Source organism: Osmerus eperlanus, chromosome 21 (genome assembly GCF_963692335.1).
Source record: "Osmerus eperlanus chromosome 21, fOsmEpe2.1, whole genome shotgun sequence".
Lineage (NCBI taxonomy): Eukaryota > Metazoa > Chordata > Actinopteri > Osmeriformes > Osmeridae > Osmerus > Osmerus eperlanus.
Window position 1 is genome coordinate 12,879,677 of NC_085038.1, and position 24,730 is coordinate 12,904,406.

At 40.4% G+C, this 24,730-nt stretch overlaps 1 protein-coding gene across 2 annotated transcripts in view; it reads right to left on the reverse strand.

Moving 5' to 3' along the window:
* Window positions 1-305: 305 nt before the first annotated feature.
* Window positions 306-24,730, reverse strand: part of si:ch73-204p21.2 (uncharacterized) — a 40,724-nt gene continuing 16,299 nt past the window's right edge. For both annotated transcript variants that reach the window (XM_062446431.1, XM_062446432.1), the window contains 4 exons: window positions 6,282-6,336; window positions 5,979-6,042; window positions 5,327-5,494; window positions 306-1,497 (listed from right to left, as the gene is read on the reverse strand). In XM_062446431.1, the coding sequence (XP_062302415.1) occupies window positions 902-1,497; window positions 5,327-5,494; window positions 5,979-6,042; window positions 6,282-6,336 (883 nt within the window). In that variant the 3' untranslated portion in view covers window positions 306-901. The remainder of the gene's footprint in view (window positions 1,498-5,326; window positions 5,495-5,978; window positions 6,043-6,281; window positions 6,337-24,730) is intronic.

Below are 24,730 nucleotides of genomic sequence, written 5' to 3' on the forward strand. Positions count from 1 at the left end.
TCATCTATTTTTTTTTTACAGTGCGGGCATCCAGAAAACATCTTGTTTTTCCACCACTAGTAAATAGTGGGATGTCATGTGGTCCTCCTGTGGCTCAGGAGGAGCGACGCTCCACTCTACACATAGTATAGACTGGCGGAGCACTGGTGTTTTGGGGGATTTCACTCGTTGCTCCCTGCTCCATTGTCATGCATGCTGCAGCGAAGGCAGGGAGTGCTTCCCCATGTACAATCCGCCAAAGTCAAACCTATTTTCATGTATATGAATAAATGATGAAATCAATCACGTGAGTGTCTTGACTGAACTTGTTTTTGTTAATTCTCTTGACAGGAAGTTTTTTTATTCACATTTGTAAGAACTTAGTAACCAAAGATTGGTAATATGGGCAATTCATTCACACTTAATTATTCATACAAATGTCATGAAAGCATTATTTTCCCCCCAATTCTTTTTTCTCAAAGTTAAACTTTCAATTTGCTTCATGAACAGTCCCCAGTATGTCAAAGAAAACAGAAAATATAAAAAAGAACAGGTAACACTTTAGATACAGGTGCTTTATATTATTACATTTTCTATATGATAAATACTGCACATTGTTGACCATGCTATAGGTTAAATAGTTAATTAATGATTTCCTGTTTTATATACTTTAAGTCAAATTTTGTCTGCACTGCTGAAGAAGCCTGAAAACCACACATTTTGTTGCCAATAACTTTGTTATTGTTTATCTGACATTAAACTTGAAATGAAACTAAACACATTGGATTGTCATTTTTAGACACGATACTTTTCCCAAAAAAGCGAATTTTATCAAAGCAAATTTTATCAAAGCAATCCTAATTTATGGAACTTTTAAAATAATGTATGAATGTACTCCAGGTAAAATAATTCACAGTCAACCCTATATTTCTGCACTCCTGTCTGGTAATGGAGGTGAAGATTCCTCCACCTCATTCTCTTCTTCATCCTCTGGGGGTGGAACAGGGGGTGGAGTTGGACACTTAGACCTTCTGCTTACCTGTGCATACAATGGATTCCATTCCTTGTCACTCAAACTTGCCTTCACTTCCTCCATCAAGGAGGTGGAGGTGACAGGCATGGTAAAACCATCCTCTGTCGATGTGATTGAGTCTGAGTTGATGTCTAGCTGCTTGGCTGGGTTTGATCTAATTTTCACTATGGACTCATAACCTGGGGATACCAGGTTCACCTCATCCAGGATGACCTCCACAGGAAAGGCTTCAACCTTCCTATCACCCCCAATAACATCATAGATGTGCTGGTGAAGATCCTCCACAGAGGCCCCTGGCTCCTTGGTCTGTATCCTTTCCAGATCCAGGCCCTCCTCCATGGGCCGAGGCTGATGGATGGTCCCCCTGTTGGTGTTTACCTGGGGTGGGTCAACAAAGAGCGATGGGGAGGCAGACGGGAGGAAAGAGTCCATGTGGCCTTGTGGTGTACAGAGCTCCAAATAGGGGGTTTCTCTGTTCACCTTACCTGCAATAGGAGAGAGCAAGTGACTGAGAAAAATCTTAAATATTAACTACTTAATATAGTAAACTAAAATAGTTACAGTATTTTACAATCGCTATGACAATTTTTTCAATAATTTTAACAAGTTTCCTAAACTCTTGACACAGTTAGCACAACATCCGTCTGTGTTGGCTATACAATTAACACATTTCTTGTTGCTTTGACACAAAATGCATAGAGTAAACACACATCAAAAAGGCTTAAACCTTTTTTACACACAAGCTCAACCAAGACCAAAACAATCGCTTGTTACTGCCCAATTTACCAATGCTTTCACACTATGTCAGAACAGATAACATCATGTTCAAAACCTAACTTATTGGCTAAAGTCAAAGTAAACAGCTGTTCATATTGTGAATTGAATCACAATTCAATGTGATTTTATTATATTGCTACTGAGAAACAGCTGGTTGAAGTTATGCAAATACTGTAAATCACAGCTGATTTCCAACTAGGAAACACTCAGGTGTTGAGGTTCTTTCAATAGCATGACCATATGGTATATATAAAAAGGACCTCTTTGGGCTGATCTTGTGTAGAAAAAGAACAATATAGAGCAACACAAAGAAAGTAAGAATATGTAATGCCTGCACGAGGGAGAGGAAGACAAGCACCAGGACAAGGGAGAGGAGTTAGAATGCGTGGTGGCGCTCAGAGAAGGGCCAGAGCTAGGGTAACTTATGAAATACTGTCAATGGCAGCTATATTGCATATTTCTTGCAGTAATATTTACATTACATTTAGTCATTTAGCAGACGCTCTTATCCAGAGCGACTTACAGTAAGTACAGGGACATTCCCCCCGAGGCAAGTAGGGTGAAGTGCCTTGCCCAAGGACACAACGTCATTTTGCAGAGCCTGGAATCGAACCGGTAACCTTCAGATTACTAGCCCGACTCCCTAACCGCTCAGCCACCTGACACCTGACTACTCAATGGCAGCTATATTGCATATTTCTTGCAGTAATATCCTGTTGCAAATGAAGCCTTTACTGCAGCAATTATGTTTCTGTCTTCTTTTTTTCAATACAGTAAACATACATTCTATAAAGCTACTCTAAGATCTGTCATTAATTTTTTGTTCTGAATTTCAGCAGCAAAAGAAACAAAAGGTATGCATTTACTAAACCCAACAAAACAAAAATGTAAAGAGGCTTCAAAACTGCAATGCAAAACACAATCTATGATCCATATGCTGTGAGACCTGACACATAAAATAATGCAGTTTCTGTAATTCCATCTGATGTTAGTGTTTTTTATGACATTGTGCTATGATTGGCTAAATGTTCCTGTTGAAAGACAACATGTGTTAGTGTTTTGGTAGACATGGTGTATTGTTTAGTGTATTTTTGTGTTATGAAAATTTGTGTTTTATTTTAGTTTACAATGTGTGATTTTGAGCATTGTGCCAATTGTGTGTCGTAGGTGTGTTGGTACATTAAGAGTTTAGGAAATGTGTTACAAGTATTGAAAAAATTGTCATAACGATTGTAAAAAACTGTAATATCCTCGCCAACATGTCTGAGCCGAACGTTCACTGCTGTTCTACAGGGACGCTGGAAAGCATTTTGAGTTGGGTTTGCTGAACATCAGTGACAAAGAAAGTGGCAACCCGCTCCAAGCCCGATGGGACATGTCAGAAGCCGTTGCGCTGGGTTTGGACCAGAATTTGGCAGCGACATTCAGGCTTGGTCACTTCGGCTGGGCTAGCCTACCTGACATGGTAGTTTCATGTTGAAACATGTTTAAACTTTTTTGATTATAAATACAGCTTAAAAACGAATAAAAATGCCTTTCGTGTTTGGGTTGGACACTGTTGGTTGGCCTTTACTCTCTCGGACTCGGGTCGGGTCTGGACAAAAATACACACAAGTCACACAACGGTACAATCTCATAGTCTTACATTAAACCCCAAATATCACAGTGTAAAACTTATTCTAACAATATATATTTTGGAATTGCCATTGCATTTAAACAAAACAAAAATCAGGAGGTGCTGCAACACCTCAGCACTCACACTTCCCACGTCTCTGCTTTTGGATCTTGGATCTCAATACAGACAGACTTTGGAAGACAACATGTCGCTTAACCTGTCGCTTAACCTGCCTAGATGCTCTCCAATTGACACCTCTCCCAGGTCAGACCCTGACCGAACCTGTCTGTCTTCTGTCCTGAGACAGAAGAGCATTTGTAATGTTAGTGTAACACAGGTACTTTTGTCTATGGGGACAAGTTTCTTTTCTCCGGCGCGCTAGCGGGAGATGCAAAGACTCCTGGGTAGAAGAAGAGCTAGGAGGAAAAGAGCTGACACTCCATGATCGCTGTACGAGAAGTTTACATTGGAGCTGTGATATCAGACAGTGGTGCACAGTCAGTTGAAGTTTTGCAAGTTAGTGTATGCTATCATTGTTGTGTGAAACTGAGGACTTATGTAATGCCGAAGTCGGTTAATTGTGTGATCGGGCGGAGAACGGTGTTGGAGACTGGCTAAGGGCACGAGAAAGAGTTGCTGGAGCCGTGAGTTTCTTTCAGAACACTGTTGTTTTTGGCGTAATTCTTCCTGGAGGCATTTTTGAGAGTCCTGCTATTTTGTGAGTCATCCATGAACTGTGTTGGAGCGACATACGTTGATTTCTTTCTACAAACCAATTGATTGCACTTGACAGTGAACGAGAAGGTAAACGATCGTTTATGAAGAAGTGATTTATATATTTTTTATATAAATCTACTAGAGTTTTCTCGTTTTTTTTAAGAGACTGACGATCGCCTGTGATCAAGATTTGTTTTTGGAGAGACATTCTTTTTCTTTTGCTATTCAGATTACTCAGTTTATGCGTGCTGCGTGCGAGCTGAGCTGTGCTGCGTGTGGGCTGAGCTGCGCCATTTTGTGTCAGGGAGTTATCCTGGGCCGCGCTGAAACTTCTTGTTCTTTTGTTACCCTGCCAAAGCCTTACGACATCTCATTGTCCTGCCTCAGCTGTTCATCCAGTCATCAGAAAACATCTCAAGTCAACGCATCAAAGTCGTCGTTGCCAAGGACTGGTACCACAGTTCAACACACACACTCACGGACATTTCACTGATACAAACTGTTTGAATGAATGTTTGAAGGTTTTCTTTGAAGTGTTTTAAGGTTTTACAAGAAATCCTGGATAATTGTATTGTATTTTAGTAATTTGTTATTTTATCCCACTGAAATATATTCTTCCAGGAGAAATACAATTTCCTAAGGGGAGACAAATAAATTACTGATTGTTAAAAGTAGACATCTGACAGTTGTCTTGTAAACTTACCTTGGGGTAGGGGCGTCTCACTGGCACTATTAGGATTAGGTGGGTGGGGATGTGAATTTTGTCTTATTTTCCATCACATGCACTTCAGGAAGCTACCGTATCGACATACTCACCTGAAGCCTACACTACCTATTCCTGTAGTATATAGTAAAATAGTGTCAGGTAAAACATATACACAGTGTGCATATTGAGACTCAAAGCACTAGAGTGGGGACTAAGATCCTGTCGCTCTTTAAGGCTTCCAGGGTAGCGTTTAAATATCCCCTACGAAACAAGACATACAGTCTTGTTACATTAGAATACTTGACGGAGGCTGAAAGCTGCAGCTGGGTCTGTACAGTTTAATCTGGCTGCAAGGGGAAATATGAGTGCGTCAGTGGTAGATGAAGTAGATGGAGGGAGAAAGAGACAGGCCTGTCAGTTTGAGGTTAACCTAGAACGTATGTGTCTCAGGCAGCATGCTGAAGTGACCATTGATTGTGGGTGAAGCACTAACACTTACCGTCATGTTCTGGCACCCCCATGTGGCTCCTCCAGGGTTGGTACCAGGTGCCGTTGTCCTGTCCAGAGGCAAACTGGATCTCAGGAATCAGATCAGACCCAGGGACTGAGCTAGACTCAGGAATGGAGGCAGACACAGTGACAGGGCCACCATTCTCCGTTTGAAACTCTTTTTAGGAAATAAAAGAGAGAAAATAAATTAAATAATAATATCACGTCACAAAATCACATGACATTTAATGTGCATGGACATTACACAACATACAACAACTACACATGACATTACATTAAATAATCACAACATGAAATTCACAACCTTCACAAGTCACGTTCCAGATAGAGCCATATAAGTTCTAAAAGACACAGTTGATTCTCATACTTGATACTTGACTGTTTTGATATTGTATAATGCATGTACATGGGGTACATGGGGGTCAGATGGCTGAGCGGTTAGGGAGTCGGGCTATTAATCAGAAGGTTGTTGGTTCGATTCCCGGCCGTGCCAAATGACATTGTGTTCTTGGGCAAGGCACTTCACCCTACTTGCTTCGGGGAGAATGTCCCTGTACTTACTGTAAGTCGCTCTGGAGAAGAGCATCTACTAAATGTAAATGTACAGTATGGACAATGATGACAGTTCCATCTTCCGATACCTTTCTCGTCCTTCCTGATATTGTTGATCATGGTATTCTCCCTCAGGGCATCTTCAAGTCTCACCTGCCAATCACATGCAGTTTATCAGCCAGGAGGCCCTTGACACTACCACTAAAATAACATGTTACGTAAACAAAATGCACAACAAATACGATTACATGTTGTCTTTTTTTTTTTTTTTTTACAATTGGCCCCCTCTGATGCAACAACAATATCTCCACCCCTTACCCACATCCCTTCCATAATCACCTCACCCAAAACTCCTATTCCCACCTTTACCGTCCCTTCCAGCCAGTTCTTACCACACGTATTAAAGACTCAGGTCCATCCTCTTTCCTGCGCAGATCGAAGGAGTGACTAGACCAAAGATGAAGAATATAGAATAAAATGAATAGAACGTCTAAGATCATTTAGAAAACCAACCCTGCTCTGGGCTTGCACTTTCTAATTATTAATTAATTAAAAGTTTTTCACAATTGTTAAGTCAAACTTTCTTGAGCAGCCTTTATGGAACAGGCCTCAGGGCATGTAGTTACATGTAAAGAAGAATTTGTTTATGTTTACACAGTAAATTCATTTACTGTAGCAATAAAGAAAATGGATTTTGAAACACTGGAGTTTGGTTTTTCAGCACCCATTGACACTTTCCTGCTGTATGACTATGTTTAGCCTGTGTTCTGCACCTCTCTTTTGCCATTGTCTCTGGAGGAAGGGATCCCTCACTGAATTGCTCCTCCCAAGGTTTCTTACATTTATTCTCCTCTAGTGAGTTTTTCTGGGAGTTTTTCCCTGTCTTCCTTGAGGGTTGAGGTTGGCTGAGGGGCAGTTCTATCGGCGTATGTGAAGCCGTCTGTGACATTGCTTGTAAAAAGGGCTATACAAATACTGTAAATTTGATTTGAAAATATTACAGTAACCATCACAACTTAGTACTGTCAACAAAGAACACCCTCTGGTGTGCTGGATCCAGCCTTGAAAACACTCCACACCTATGTTACCACAGGCCAATTCCATTGCCTGTAGGAAATGTACCCTGGTATATGGGTTTCAGTCATAGACCTTCCACTGCCATGCAGAGAAAAATTATTCAACTGGGTTGAGAAAAGGGCTGTATGGTGGAAGGCAAACATTTACAGTAAAAAATGCTGGTTGATGTTGAATTATTCTCGTACACGGACACCACGGTGAAAGCTGACATTGTCCCAAACCAGCATTAGAAACAAGTGTGAACAATTTTGAGTCATTGTGTTTTACAGATGACAACTATGTTGTAGTTATGTTTACTGTTTGCCGCCTGTGTTTACCATTTTGCAGCACAAGTGCATCACAGTGCAAAATGTGTTTTGTGAATGAGAATGTGTTCTGCCAAACGAGTTTTGCCAAAAGAGTGTCTGATTTGACAAATTGGTTTAGTTCACTGAACATTTGATTCAGAGAATGGGTTTTAGTGTTTTAGCAATTGTGAAAAACTGTCATCTGTTGCAGATAGGTTGTGTTTTTATCATATAAGGCTTTCTTACGCAACAGTGGAATTTATGGAGCTGCCAAACCAGACTGATCTGTAACTCTGGAATGTGTGTTATGAGTGTCTGTTTGTATGTGTCTGTGTGTGAGCCTGTGCATGAGTGACTTTCTGTATGTTGTATATTTGACATATCCCCTTCAAACTGTGCATGTGGAGGTTTGGATCTGTAAATGTACAGTAAGTTGCTGATTACAAACATCAAGATGCAACACAGTCATTGCTCTTGCCTGGTCGGCCTTGCTCAAATGAACTCTCTTCCCGGAATGAATCAAACACATGGTGTCTTCCTGAAAAGGCTCAAAGACAGTGGTGGGTGTCAACTTGTGACTGAATAATTGAGTAACAACCTTTGTTCTCTCTCATATAGCTCTATATTATTTATTATTATTTATTTTCCCACCCCTAAAGATCCCCTCAATATTTGGACTACATAGACAACATAGGTAGGTGTCAAAATGTTCGTCTTGGTCACGATTGCGTTGCTTGTATTGGGATTTACGTTCCGTTGCACGGTTTAAGAGAATACAACGTTTTTGTGGCAAAAAGTGCCTTCAATGCTAGTTGGTTGGCTAGCCAATTCAGTGCTAGCCTCACAACGTCAGCACTCTGGTGATGGGAAGTTCGGATAGTAGGTGCATTCGACATGGACTGACTTCATGCAGCGCCGCAGGCGGCTGACTTGAAACAGTGAATTCTGGTTAGACTTTTTGTCCGACTTGAGACGGCGCCGAGGCTAGGTCACTGACAATTTGTATGATTTGAAATGGTCATTTATTATCACACGAGCATTGAATTATCACGGCAAACAATTACACTGCACTGAACTGTAAGTAAAGTACAAAAAAGTTAAAATAACAAAACCTGTAATTATTACTTGTGAACGAATATCATTCACGTCTTACTAAACCTAGTCACGCGAAAGTGAATGAGGTAAACAAATCCTTTGTTTCCTCTTCTGAGCAAATATGCACCGGGTGCACATCGCATAGTAAACGAGAGGGTACAATTAGGGTGTGCTTGCTTGCGTCGGTTGCACAGGGGTCCGTTAATGACATTTTTACAACTGATATTTCTGTATATTTTATATAAAATGCATAGGGCCTACTTATTATTTATAAAGATGACATAGATTTAAAAGCAGCTTTTTTTTGCTGCTCATTTAGCCTACAACTCAAAATACGAGTGAAGTGTAGAATGAAATATGATATCTTCTCATTTCCCCTGCAAGAGGCAGCCTCATAGCTGAATCAAAACGAATACATTTGGCAGACCGGTGTAAAAATTGACCTAATCTCTATGACTTAAACGTCCTTTTAAGTTTTCCTTTCTCGTGATATTTTCAGGCATTTAGCCTAGCGACTCATATTGCATTCATTCATTAACCCCTTTGAAGATTATTCTACGACGTTACCGGCAGTAGAAGATGGAATAGCGATTCAAACAGTACCATCTGCTAATTGAAAATATGCCCCCAAAAACGTAAATAAGCTTGACATTTATTTAGTGGAAAATCGCTCATTCATAAAAAGCTCACTGGTAGCGATCATTGTCAGTAACAACGCAAAATGCGATATAGCCCTGTGTGGAGAAGCTGCCCCGGTAAATTGTACCACTACGTACAGTACTAGACTACTGCTGTGTTCGTCTTGGCGATTGCGTTGGTTGAATTCGATTAAACGTTCCGTTGTATGGTTTAGGCTGAAATTAATTATTATCATGAACAGATTGACAACGTTTAGGCTGTGGCAATGAAGTTCAGGTTAGATAGTTTCACCTATTGAAAGCCTTTTGATTTAAGTAAGGGGAGTGCCGAACATGTTCTGTCGCCGTTTGACTTCCTAAACAACTGTGTCTCGCATAGGCTACAGCGTTGCAGTGAGCAACACTGGTTTGAAACCACAGGTAATGATAATTTCACCAACAAATCGTTTACTTGTAATGTAATGTCATAATAAATCCTACAACGAAAATGCATTTGTGAGGAATGTTTATTTTAACGATTGAAAACAGATGCATCATAGACCACTGTAGTATGTGTTGTCCGGGCAACAGAGGCTAATGTCATGCTAATGCTTCAGTGAAATAGTAGACTACCGTTTCCAGAAGTAGATGTGGGCCTACTTCCTTAATAATATCAGCTAATATTGTACATTACTTTTTACAATTGTGTTTCACATCACAAAGTAAAATAAGTAAATAGTTATCACCCTGGCCTCTTTGCTTGTGGCGTTTCTGCAGCTGCCTTGCATAAAGATATAGTTAGCCTAGCTATCCCCCAAGTTAACAGATGCGAAACGAATGTTCTGCTACAGGTAGTCACGCGTGTTTTCGTGACGTTAGTGACGTAAGTAACGTCGGTGACTGTGGCTAGCGAATTAGCCACCGTTAGCTTCACTTTTCGCCACAAAAACGTAACTTGAGCCTAAACCATGCAACGGAACGTAAATCCCAATAGACGCAACTCAATCGCTACCAAGACGAAACTTTTGACACCTAGGTTGTCTATGTAGGCCAGATATTGACTGAGTTTTAGGGGGGCAAAAATAATAATATATAGAGAGAACAAAGGTTGTGCTCTCGCCGAAGGCTTGAGCACACCCAATAACTAGAAAAGGCTGTTCCTGCGAAACAGCAGTGAGAATGCTGAAAACCTGAATGGGGATAGCTGACCATGCTAAAAAAGCTGAATAGTGAAAATTTAGTAGAAAGTTATAAGCTGAAGCTTCAAAGCAACCAAAAGGTATTTTTGAAAGGGGCTGGAGCAGCATTCCAACAATGATTTGAAAGGATTTACCATTACTTTTAAAGGGAGAATAATTTGCACAAAAACCTTAATATTTAAAAAAGTATAAAAGTGAGAAATGAGAAAATACCCGCAATCTGAAAGCTGAAATGAATTTCAAAAATGTGTGAGTCACACAAAAGAGGCAGTGTGGAAGCTGAACTGCATCATCTTAACAAAGCTAAGAGCTAAAATAGCCTACAATGCGGGAGAAGCTGAAAGCTGAACTGTTAAACAGAAGAAGTAGGCTAGCTAGTCGTAACAAGAATATTATCGTTTTAACAGCTGAAATTATAGTTGGGATAGTAATAGCAGTAGCAGATGTAGCCTATCATTGAGTGCGTTTACTCGGCTTTCTTAGTAGGATTCAATGTGTTGATGGAATGAAACATACAGCAGTAGAGCGATACAGGAAGACACGGCGACACTTTGTTGCAGAAGGATGATGGTGCAAGTTTTGTCCGTGGAGCATACAACGATTAATAAAAAAGAATAATGTAGACGCGCTTATTGAGTAATCGCATAACTAATTACACATGTAAACGGAGTAATCGTATAATTGGCATAAACCGACAATTGCTAGTAATCGGGTTTCTCATGGTCAAGTAAACGCACCAATCACCTGTGTGAGAGACTGAGTGGTGCGTGTCTGTCGTTGCCACAGTGATGGTGCAGCTATGATTGCTAACGTGCTGAGGGCAGAGAATAACAGAAATGTAGCTAGAATCCACACCTCAAACAAGTTAACCTAGACGCAAAACTATACGTCCAATCCAAAAAATACGGATATTTTCCGAGACCCAAGACTCTGCCGAAACCAGATATGTCCTTTATATGTCTGTGCAGAAATACGACTCTACCGGCAGTTTCAAAATCTAGTTTCTTTTGCTTTCTCTGACAAATTTTACCCACCTCTCCATTGAAGTTAGTGAGAGAATTTGAAAGGCTGCTCTCGCTTCAAGGCTCATAGCTGAAAATCTGTAAATGTGAGCTCTTTAGTAGTTACATTGGCTGAAAGAGGACACATTTTCCTACATTTTAAGGTATAACTTGTTTCTGTAAGTTAAACTATATGAACGTTAGAGGAATCTGTTTGACAATTTAGTTGAATATCAGAAAAAGAACAGCCAGCAGTGTGCCACTCTGCTTGCTGCTCATTCATAAAAATCAAGAAGGAGCAAACATTTTAATGTATTTCAAACTGTCATAATTCAAAATTGGCTGAATATTTGAAATAGCTGAATGTCTTGTGAACATTTTAAAGGTTGAATGGTGTCTCTAGCTGAAAGTATGCTGAAGTAGTTACGTTTGAAAGAGGAGGAAGCTTTTTAATGATTTGAAAGGATTTACCATTACTTTTAATGGGAGAATAATTTGCACAAAAACCTTAATGTCTTAAAAAGTATAAAAGTGAGAAATACCAAAAGTCATAGCCAACATCTCCTGAAGGAGCTGAACGTTTTGATACACAAATTGTAGGAATCGGTGAAAGTATGCAGAACTAGTTAAAGGCCAAAAAATGGCGGAAGAACTAAGAAGTTGATATAATAATAACTAGAAAAGGCTGTTCCTGCGAAACAGCAGTGAGAATGCTGAAAACCTGAATGGGGATAGCTGACCATGGTAAAAAAGCTGAAAATAGTGAAAATTTAGTAGAAAGTTATAAGCTGAAGCTTCAAAGCAACCGAAAGGTATTTTTGAAAGGGGCTGGAGCAGCATTCCAACAATGATTTGAAAGGATTTACCATTACTTTTAAAGGGAGAATAATTTGCACAAAAACCTTAATATTTTAAAAAGTATAAAAGTGAGAAATTAGAAAATACCCGCAAGCTGAAATGAATTTCAAAAATGTGTGAGTCACACAAAAGAGGCAGTGTGGAAGCTGAACTGCATCATCTTAACAAAGCTAAGAGCTAAAATAGCCTACAATGTGGGAGAAGCTGAAAGCTGAACTGTTAAACAGAAGAAGTAGGCTAGCTAGTCGTAACAAGAATATTATCGTTTTAACAGATTAAATTATAGTTGGGATAGTATTAGCAGTAGCAGATGTAGCCTATGCGTTTACTCGGCTTTCTTAGTTGGATTCAATGTGTTGATGGAATGAAACATACAGCAGTAGGGCCGATACAGGAAGACACGGCGACACTTTGTTGCAGAAGGATGATGGTGCAAGTTTTGTCTGTGGAGCATACAACGATTAATAAAAAAGAATCATGTAGACGTGATTATTGAGTAATCGCATAACTAATTACACATGTAAACGGAGTAATCGTATTATTGGCATAAACCGACAATTGCTAGTAATCGTGTTTCTCATGGTCAAGTAAACGTACCAATCACCTGTGTGAGAGACTGAGTGGTGCGTGTCTGTCGTTACGGTGATGGTGCAGCTACGATTGCTCACGCGCTGAGGTCAGAGAATAAGAGAAATGTAGCTAGAATCCACACCTCAAACAAGATAACCTAGACGCAAAACTGTACGTCCAATCCAAAATATAAGGATATTTTCCGAGACCCAAGACTCTGCCGAAACCAGAGATATTCTTTATATATCTGTGCAGTCAGAAATACGACTCTACCTGCAGTTTCAAAAACGTGTTCCTTTTGCTTTCCTGGTGCTTGTTTGGTTGGTTGCCACGGTGATGGCGCAGCTGTGATAGCTAACGAGCTAGGCAGAGAGAAAAACGAACATTTACCTAGCATCCACACCTCAAACAAGTTGACCTAGACGCAAAACTATACGTCCAATCCAAAATATAAGGATATTTTCCGAGACCCAAGACTCTGCCGAAACCAGAGATGTCCTTTATATGTCTGTGCGGTCAGAAATACGACTCTATCGGCAGTTTCAACATCTTGTTCCTTCTTGCTTTCTCTGACTGATTTTACTCACCTCTCCATTGAAGTTAGTGAGAGAATTTGAAAGGCTGCTCTCGCTTCAAGGCTCATAGCTGAAAATCTGTAAATGTGAGCTCTTTAGTAGTTACATTGGCTGAAAGAGGACAATTTTTCCTACATTTTAAGGTATAACTTGTTTCTGTAAGTTAAACTATATGAACGTTAGAGGAATTTGTTTGACAAATTAGTTGAATATCAGAAAAAGAGCAGCCAGCAGAGTGTGCCACTCTGCTTGCTGCTCATTCATAAAAATCAAGAAGGAGCAAACATTTTAATGTATTTCAAACTGTCATAATTCAAAATTGGCTGAACATTTGAAAGAGCTGAATCATTTGGGAATAGCTGAATGTCTTGTGAACATTTTAAAGGTTGAATGGTGTCTCTAGCTGAAAGTAAGCTGAAGTAGTTACGTTTGAAAGAGGAGGAAGCTTTTTAATGATTTGAAAGGATTTACCATTACTTTTAATGGGAGAATAATTTGCACAAAAACCTTAATGTCTTAAAAAGTATAAAAGTGAGAAATACCAAAAGTCATAGCCATCATCTCCTGAAGGAGCTGAACGTTTTGATACAAAAGTTGTAGGAATCGGTTAAAGTATGCAGAACGAGTTAAAGGCCAAAAAACGGCGGAAGAACTAAAAAGTTGAAAAACAATAGTGAGAATGCTGAACAGCATTCTCACAATAACTAGAAACGGCTGTTCCTGCGAAACAGCAGTGAGAATGCTGAAAACCTGAATGGGGATAGCTGACCATGCTAAAAAAGCTGAAAATAGTGAAAATTTAGTAGAAAGTTATAAGCTGAAGCTTCAAAGCAACCGAAAGGTATTTTTGAAAGGGACTGCAGCAGCATTCCAACAATGATTTGAAAGGATTTACCATTACTTTTAAAGGGAGAATAATTTGCTCAAAAACCTTTATATTTTAAAAAGTATAAAAGTGAGAAATGAGAAAATACCCGCAAGCTGAAATGAATTTCAAAAATGTGTGAGTGACACAAAAGAGGCAGTGTGGAAGCTGAACTGCATCATCTGCATCATCTTAACAAAGCTAAGAGCTAAAATAGCCTACAATGCGGGAGAAGCTGAAAGCTGAACTGTTAAACAGAAGAAGTAGGGTAGCTAGTCGGAACAAGAATATTATCGTTTTAACAGCTGAAATTATAGTTGGGATAGTAATAGCAGTAGCAGATGTAGCCTACCATTGAGTGCGTTTACTCGGCTTTCTTAGTAGGATTCAATGTGTTGATGGAATGAAACATACAGCAGTAGAGCCGATACAGGAAGACACGGCGACACTTTGTTGCAGAAGGATGATGGTGCAAGTTTTGTCCGTGGAGCATACAACGATTAATAAAAAAGAATCATGTAGACGCGTTTATTGAGTAATCGCATAACTAATTACACATGTAAACGGAGTAATCGTATTATTGGCATAAACCGACAATTGCTAGTAATCGTGTTTCTCATGGTCAAGTAAACGTACCAATCACCTGTGTGAGAGACTGAGTGGTGCGTGTCTGTCGTTACGGTGATGGTGCAGCTATGATTGCTAACGCGCTGAGGGCAGAGAATAAGAGAAATGTAGCTAGAATCCACACCTCAAACAAGTTAACCTAGGCGCAAAAATGTACGTCCAATCCAAAATATAAGGATATTTTCCGAGACCCAAGACTCTGCCGAAACCAGAGATATTCTTTATATGTCTGTGTAGTCAGAAATACGACTCTACCTGCAGTTTCAAAAACGTGTTCCTTTTGCTTTCCTGGTGCTTGTTTGTTTGGTTGCCACGGTGATGGCGCAGCTGTGATAGCTAACGAGCTAGGCAGAGAGAAAAACGAACATTTACCTAGCATCCACACCTCAAACAAGTTGACCTAGACGCAAAACTATACGTCCAATCCAAAATATAAGGATATTTTCCGAGACCCAAGACTCTGCCGAAACCAGAGATGTCCTTTATATGTCTGTGCGGTCAGAAATACGACTCTATCGGCAGTTTCAACATCTTGTTCCTTCTTGCTTTCTCTGACTGATTTTACTCACCTCTCCATTGAAGTTAGTGAGAGAATTTGAAAGGCTGCTCTCGCTTCAAGGCTCATATCTGAAAATCTGTAAATGTGAGCTCTTTAGTAGTTACATTGGCTGAAAGAGGACAATTTTTCCTACATTTTAAGGTATAACTTGTTTCTGTAAGTTAAACTATATGAACGTTAGAGGAATTTGTTTGACAAATTAGTTGAATATCAGAAAAAGAGCAGCAAGCAGAGTGTGCCACTCTGCTTGCTGCTCATTCATAAGAATCAAGAAGGAGCAAACATTTTAATGTATTTCAAACTGTCATAATTCAAAATTGGCTGAACATTTGAAAAAGCTGAATCATTTGGGAATAGCTGAATGTCTTGTGAACATTTTAAAGGTTGAATGGTGTCTCTAGCTGAAAGTAAGCTGAAGTAGTTACGTTTGAAAGAGGAGGAAGCTTTTTAATGATTTGAAAGGATTTACTATTACTTTTAATGGGAGAATAATTTGCACAAAAACCTTAATATCTTAAAAAGTATAAAAGTGAGAAATACCAAAAGTCATAGCCATCATCTCCTGAAGGAGCTGAACGTTTTGATACAAAAGTTGTAGGAATCGGTTAAAGTATGCAGAACGAGTTAAAGGCCAAAAAACGGCGGAAGAACTAAGAAGTTGAAAAACAATAGTGAGAATGCTGAACAGCATTCTCACAATAAAGAGAAACAGGAAAACAATAGTGAGAATGCTTAACAGCATTCTCACAATAATATATATGTGAGAGAACAAAGGTTGTGCCCTTGCCGAAGGCAAAGCACACCCAATAAGTAAAAAAACTGAAAAGATGCCTATCCATATTTTTCTAGGCCTACCCAAAAAGATTATTCTGGCTACGCCCCTGACCTACACTGGTGGCAATGTGCTCTGTTTACAGGTTAAATATTTCGAAAGAATAGAGACGTAATGAGTTTACAAGTTTATTTATATTTTGCCTTAGACCAATGCATTCTATTTGAAATTCTGCGGGGTTTTGTCGGAATTCTGCGCTCGCGAATAACGTTTGGGCCTGCTAATATCCCACTGCAAGTGAATGCAGCACTAGACAACTCCAACCACTCCCCACTGCGCCGAGACCGAGGTGAAATCAGTTTTATATTCGAGATTCAACAGACATTCATATTACCTTCGTTCAGGCTTCGTGTAATATTTAGGAACCGGGGTAAAAGAGTAGACAGCCTGAATGCCGAAAAACCGAATCGACCATACAAACTTCAAACTTCTTGCACATTCTTCTACTACTAGCTGACAAAGTTGGCCAACCTTCGGTTTGGTGATACAGTTTATTATTGATTAACCAATAGCCAATAAATCAATGAAAACACTTTAGAAATTTAGAAAGATCGTCGAGCACCGGGTCTGGACGGGATGTGCGCGTGGGACGGCTCGGTAAACCGCACATCAGATGGTATGTAACATGACGGATATGCACACATAGTCTTAGTCATCGCTAATGCGACAGGGAGTCCGGTGGCTGAGTGGTTAGGGAATCGGGCTAGTAATCTGAAGGTTGCCAGTTCGATTCCCGGCCGTGCCAATGACGTTGTGTCTTTGGGCAAGGCACTTCACCCTACTTGCCTCGGGGAGAATGTTCCTGTACTTACTGTAAGTCTCTCTGGATAAGAGCGTCTGCTAAATGACTAAATGTAAATGTAATGTAAATGTAATGCTAGCATGACCCCCGCATCCAGAAAACGCTTGTTTTCGCCACTAGTACGTACGTAGTGGGATGTCAGGGGGTCCTCCTGCTCCTCAGGAGCAGCGGCGCTCCGCTCTACACATAGTCTGCATGGCGGAGTGGTGGCGTGTGTTTGGGGGATTATATCTCTATTGCTCCCTGCCTCATATGTCAAGTATGGATGTGTTGCATCGAGGAGGCAGGGAGCGCTTCCCTTAGATCATCCACTCTGCCAAAGTTAAATCTACATGTCCATGTCATGTAACATGTGACATAAAACTATTGATGTCCCTGCCAAAGCTGATATCAAACTTGCATCCCTGAACTGTTGTATAGTGGATTAAGCAAGGGGAGTTTCTATAGCCTAGTAGTGCATTGTGCACAGCAAGCTTGGAATAAAAAAAAAGGGATATGAATAGGGGCCTGTGCCCCAGTAGGGCTTTATGTCTAACAACGCCCCTGCACTAGGCTACATTCACAATGGAGGTGCCAAACATGTAGACTAGCTAGGTATGTTTCCAGGCTGTGATATCAACACCCTGTATTTTTGTACGCCTACCTAGGTATTTTTCCAGGCTGTGATCAGTGATTGTCTAATAAGGGGAGAACTGCCACTCTCGGGAATCTTCCGGCTTCTGTACTGGTTGCAGTTCCACTCAAGGTTCCATATGAGGGCGCTCACAGGCGAGTACATGAATGGAAGTCTATGGAGCTATACCCCTCAAAATCCACTTTTCTCAGGATAACATTTTTTTGTCAAGTAATTTGAATGTTGCATTCGAAATGGGATGCAAAGAAAATACACACTGCTGGGTGCTATTTTTTTAAAGTCGCTTTTTTGTTCTAAAAAAAACGTTTTAAATGTCAATGACGTCATACAATCAGCTTTCATTAGCAGAATGCTAGCGTGTAATGCGCAACAACGACTCACCCTGTAAGAAATCGAAAGGACATAAGTACTCGTTCATTTAACTTTCGACCTATAATCCATGTTGAACTTGCAAAAACTACAATCAAATCAGATATTTCTCAACGACAATCAGACAAAAGAGTCCAATTTAGCTGTCTAGCTCTATAGACTCCCATTCATTTGGCACTCGCAATCACCCCCAGTGGAACTCTGGTGGATATGCAGACAAATTCGGTTGCTCAAGCCTTTGGCAAGCACAACCATTGTTCTCTCTCATATATATGTATTGGGTGTGCCTTCAGCGAGCACAACCTGTTAGAAAGACCAGAGACCGTAACAGGTTTTGCATGCGCAGAGATCTGTTTTCTCAGCAGCATCTCGTGAGTGTGGAAGTTTGCGGCAAAAACAACAGACGAGTCTGCATGGTGTTAAGGCCAATTTATACTTCTGCGTTTTTACGGAGACGGAGACAGGGAACGCCCTCTCCGTCAAGGAACGCCCTCTCCATGCCCTCTCCGAGCCCCTCGGAGAGCTCTATGTGCACCTCCTGATTTTCCTGACTGTCCGTCCGTCATTTTACGGATACCCCTTGGCTGTGATTGGTCCGTATTAAGAACCGCTTGCGTCAGGGGCGGGGGCGGGGTTGCCGTGATCAACAAGACGGAACAGAATCCTTTGACCGCCATTGCTGTAAGTTTACAATTCATATTTCAGCTAAACAGTACATGTAAATCAGCATTTGAATTCAAATGTGAAGAGAAATGGGCAGTGTAGTTGCCACCTACTCTTCTGGCAGTGAAGTGTTTTCAGCACCCACAGCCTTCGGAGTACTATAAATTCAACCAATCCGTCCGTCTGTCCGTTACGAGTCGGAGAAGTATAATTCGGCCTTTAGTTTGGTTGTTCCTATACAGTTTAATACAGTTTAGTAGAAGTATTCTATTCTAACCGCGAGGATGCACGTTACTGGCATCATAGTTATAACTAGAAAGTGCATTTCCTCCAGAAAATGCGTTGGAATGCTGAAAGATGAATTATTTGTTTTTAAATTGCTGAAAATAGGCTACAGAAATTAGAAAATACCCGCAAGCTGAAAGCTGAAATGAATTTCAAAAATGTGTGAAAAATCGTGGGGCTCAAATGTGTAAGTCTGTTGGATTCCACAGACAACTCTCTACGACCAACACAAAATTAGCTATCTATTGATCCAAAAATGAAGCATGAAGAGTGAAAATTGTAGCAATGCTGGCAAACTAGAAATACTTTTTGAAACTGATTTCGAAGCTCCCCTCCACTCTAAGCGTTTCAGTCAGCACTCTAGGCTCTCACATACACACCCATGTAAATCTCAGAAATGGTTTGAAAAACTCATGAAACATAATCAGTGATAATAAAAAAAGTTGAATAGATATCAAAAAGCTGAATTTAAAAAAACATAGTTTAGGGTTTTTTCAACATTTTAAAGTTTAAATGGTGGCTGTAGCTGAAGGATTGAGGAAGAAGAAGGTTAAAAGTTGAAGAAGTTTAAGAGGATTGAGAGGATTTGAAAAAAAACTCAATTGGAAAACCATGTTAAAAATATTATTAATATTGATTTATATTAATTCAAGCATAAGAGGTACAAAGCTGAAAAGTCATAGCACCCATGGCCTGAAACTGCTGAATTTATTGATAGCTGAACGGTTTTAATAGCTGAAGATTTGAAGGCGCTGAAAGGTGTCGCGGAAGAAATAGAATAATAATATTAATATGAAGAATATGAAGAAGTTGAATAAAGATTCAAAGAATAATACTTGGAATGCTGATGCAGCATTCCAACAATTATAGGTTACTGAAACGGACGTGAATGACCAGTAGATGGCAGCACAATCACATGGTAATCACCATTATTATGCTGTTATTAGCAATTGGTTGTGTGTCTGAGATATGTTTATATTAAGCCTGTATGTGAATGTTATGCATGCATACTAATGTATAATCTGTATTTGATTCTCTTTTCATAGACAAAAAAATATAAATAAGAAAAATAAAAGATCCTTGAGTTACACTGAATATGCCTGAGTCCTGTGTATTGCTGTGCTGCCTACAATAGCCACGTAATCCCATGAAACTGCATTCCGACTCCAGAGGTGTTCTTACAGACACACCAGGGCGACACCACCATATCTGAACCTGAACCTATACAGTCCTTTACACCCGTTTAACAGTTTTACACAACCATTGTTGTCTCTCATTTATATTTATTATTATTATTAATTATTTTCCCACCCCTAAAAAAGATGAATATTTGCACTACATAGACAACGTCGGTGTCAAAATGATCGTCTTGGTCCCGATTGCATTGCTTGTATTCGCGTGAAAGTTACGTTTGACGGATTAGGCTTGAATTAAGTTCTGTGTAGGAACATTTCCAAAATAAATGGGAAATATTTTCATCTGGGGTCTCATTTATAAACGTTGCGTACGCACAAAACGGGGCTGAAAATGTGCGTACGCCACTTCCCACGCAAAGGTTGTTTTATAAAAAACAAACTTGACGGGAGAATGTGCGGTCCTCCACGCAAACTCTGACCCATCCGTAGGCCTACGCACATTTTGGAGACAGTGGGAATTGGCGACGCAGATGACCGTACTGTATTCAGACTGCAGAAAGTAAATGTTGGAAGAACGATTACTCGTAATATTTACATGTTTTGTTTTCCTCGCAAAGTTTTTTTCAGTCCATTTAATCATTATCATGAATATTACATCCAGCAGTGTTATTTGCGCTTGTACTGAGTGATAATTGTTCCATAAACACCTTGTACAATCCAACTCAAATTTTAAATCAAAATTCAGCACTGTTTCACCATCAGATTGTCCACTACGGGAGTGCAGGAGGGGGAGATGCCCCGACTGCATGGAATGCAGGATAACATCACATATCCTACCTTTACATACACTGTAAAATGTTACCAGGATTTAACAATATTTAACTGCAACATTTCACAATAAATCATCGTATTATAACTTTACAGGCTTTAACTGCAATAATCCCAATATCATGTTGTAATGTAGAATTTACTGTGAAATCAATGTAGACACAGTAAGTTACTGTGAAAGAAACAATACCGGGATTTCACAGCATTTTGTTGGGTTATTTCACAGTAAAATACTCTTTTCAAATCATCCTTTGAGATAACCAAGTACATTACTGTAAAACTTGAATTGCACTTGAACTGCGCTGCATTGTGGGATCAAGAAGAGACAGGTGGATACAGCACACAATAGAAGAGCTCGAAGGTACACTCAGAAATGGCATAGTTTATTACATCTATTTGATTTTGTTTAAAGTCATTTTCTCAAAATGTATTCATAAAAATTCCTTAGAATGAGCATAAGTCTATTAATTCTTAAATATATTAAACATAATCAATTAAAATATACTATAATGTTTTAAATATGGCTAGCTGTGTAACAAGTAAGATTCAAAACTCGTATGAGATTGGTTTACATGCAATTTTCAGGAAGTGAAATAGTTTTGAGGTGAAAATGACGTCAGTTTTCGCGCTTTCCCAACCGTTTCTCTTTTCCACCATTTCACCTCGGCGCTGCCTGCCAGGATCGTGACTTTTGCTCTGTAACAGTAAACTATCTGCAGTCATCCAATTTAGCTGCTAGTAATCTCTGTGCGTACTTATGTTTTACTTGTGCAGTTAATACCGTACTTCACTGATTTGAATAATCAAATCCAGTAAATCCGTCATGATTGCAAAAATTTTCGTCTAGTTTGATGGCTAGCTAAGTCTCACATGGTCGATGCTTCAGCTAGGGTGGCTAATTTGCGGCTGGCGTCAGTGAAATAGGAACATCAGTATGTTGCCTCAGCTAAAGATTCGTAGCAAGTACTGTTCAAATTATACATACAACTTTGTAGGTTTTTGCCAGCTCCAAATTTAGGATGAACTATTAGCTAACTCTGCTGTGGGTCAGCGCGAATGCTATTTTTATAGCTAAGTATTAACACTGGAGTGAACTAGTGTTGCACAGTAAACCTGTACTAAAAAGAGACACTCGCTACATAGTTTCAGTGTCCCTGTGCATACATAGGAGACCATCACTGCAAAAGAGCTGCAGTTCCGGTGCAGACAGGAGAACCTAGCAGAACGCCATCTCTGTAGCACTCCATCCAGTCCAGAACCCGGGGTCCTGAAGTCTCGACTCTTACGATACTCAAACGATGCGATGTTAATATACCTCTCTGATCTAACGAGTCTGGCTAACTGTCGTGACCTCTCAGGTGGGCTATGGCTGCGATGGAGAGCTGGAGAAATGGTTGTTCTGCTAGGTTCTCCTGTCTCTGCACAGGAACTGCAGAGACACTGCACGAACGATCACTGCAACTCTTTTGCAGTGATCGTTAATGAGCATAATGACGAATCATGGTCAGAGTTATTGAGAGGTAAATCGCTTTGTGATCGGTCAATGGAGTGTTACTGATATTGACTGAAATGTTGTTCCTCGTTAAACATCTGGAAACTAACCAGTAGTCAATTCTGGATTGTCTTGAGCAGTCCTTATTGGACCAGGTATACTGTCTGTCATTTGGAAACTGTTCCCTCCAAACATCAACCAGGTCAAATGTATCCATGAGACAACTTAACACAGAGTAAGGAGGCCCTGATCTCCTTGGTGGCCATCTGTCTAACATATTATTCATCGCTATATTAAAATCTCTACCCACAACTAAAGAGGCATAAAGGTATTTGTTCAACCAGTATGATATTGTATCCTCTATGGTATCAAGAAGCATGTTATTCTCCACAAAGGAGTTGATCCATATGTTTATAATGATTATTGTCTGATTATTTGTGGTAATTACCATTATGAAAAAATGCCCTGAAGAATCTAAATCGGTATTTACATTTACATTGAGTCATTTAGCAGACGCTCTTATCAAGAGCGACTTACAGTAAGTACAGGGACATTCTCCCCGAGGCAAGTAGGGTGAAGTGCCTTACCCAAGGACACAACGTCATTTTGCACAGCCGGGAATCTAACCGGCAACCTTCTGATTACTAGCCCGCTTCCCTAACCGCTCAGCCACCTGACTCCCTATTCTGAATATTCCCATTAAAATTGTACCTAAAGATTCCTACACCAGCTGAGTTTGTAACGGTGGCAACCCCAGGTAGTGAAAGTTCGGGCGCCAGGCAGGCCCAAAATCGTGCCAATTAACTAGGGTGTGATACCGTCAGCAATTAAGGAAAATATAACGAATGCAAATAAGGAGAACAGCTCAGAAGCTTGATGCAAATGTACGTAGTACTCTTTACTAAACAATAAACACACAATCAAAAACCAACATAATTCCCCCTTGGACCCACGTCAAGGCAAACTAAACAAAAAAAAACATTAGCAACTTAAATGCCTGTATCCATGACACTCAAAACACGAAATAAACAAAATGATGCAGCGAAACAGTCTGTGGTGTGAAAGGATGTGTGTTATGTAGGTGTGGGTGCGTTTATGTGGTGGTGGAGCGGCTTGAGAGTCGCACAGCTTAGTCTACGAGACGAGCAAGGTGTTCTCCAGTCTGGACTCACGGACACGTTAGATGCCACGGATCTACCCTGGTCCCCATGAAGATTGAACGGCAGGTTGGCGGTTCACGTTGACGACCACTTTCGGATCTCCGTGTAGGCGATCCGGCCTTTTCGGTGCCGGGTGGTTCTCTGTGTCGCGTCTGGAGGTCTTCACCGGACCACGGACTCCAGCACTTATGGTCGGTAGGCAAGCGTCGCTATGACTCGTATTTCAAAATAACTGGATAACTCCTTCAGGCTCCGTCTGTGTCTGTTTCCTGTGTCTGTTTCTCGCTCCCTTGCCATTCATTCGGAGCACCCTAATATACGCAGGGACCACTCCCACATTAACATGAGTGGAAGCCGTGTTCCTGACGTGACCCGTATAGGTTAAAGCGGCGGCATGAATTAGGCACTCTGCTACACTCCCCTTTCCTTGGAAGGACAACCCATGGTTGGTGCAGTGCCGCCTAATCCAAACCGAGGAAGTCCTCCTCATCAGAGTCCTCCCAGAAGATGTCGCACAGTTTTTGTCTCTCTTGCTTGTCAATCTCTGCTGCAGTTGCATAACAAGCCTTGATATTGTTCATGTGTACATTGCACAGACCTTCTCCTCCTCCACAGACTGAGCCCGACCTCAGAGGTAACTAGCAAGCTGGGGTTTGATATTTTTCAAGATCATCCTCACAACGTCCATCTCGGTAATCTCAGGCTTCCAGAGTTTGCAAAGAGCACGATAAGAAAAGGCAAAATCTTGAATGGATTCACCCTCTCCCTGTTTGCGGCTCCTTACTCGTTCTGTGAGTTCCTTCTGGTAGTCGTCCGACAAGAAAGCAGAAAGGAACCTTTTCTCAAAACCTGCCCAGGTCACAACATCGTTCATGGCAATCTTCCACCAATCACGGGCGGTACTGTGAAGAACTGTCCTAAAAGCAGCAAGAATCTCAGGATCTGAAAGAGGGCGAACAGCCAGAAAATCGCGGCATTTAGCCAAATACAAGACAGGATCAGGATCATCATTTGACCTGCCATAGGTAGGAAAAGATAACCTAAGATGTGTCAGATCAGTTTTAATCGTACCAGACTGAGGCAGGGTTACTGACGACTGTGCAGACAAAGGCAAGGTATGAGTGAACAAGGGTCTCACTTGAGAAAGTAGTGAGTTAGTGTAAGCGAAACAAGTGTCAATCTTATTGTCAAGAGCTTGCATCCTACTGTCTTGCTCACGGTGTCCTTGTGATACATAGGCCTCTAAACTGCACAGAGAAGTACATATCTTATCCATCATTCTGATACAGTGATCCATCTTTTGAGACAGA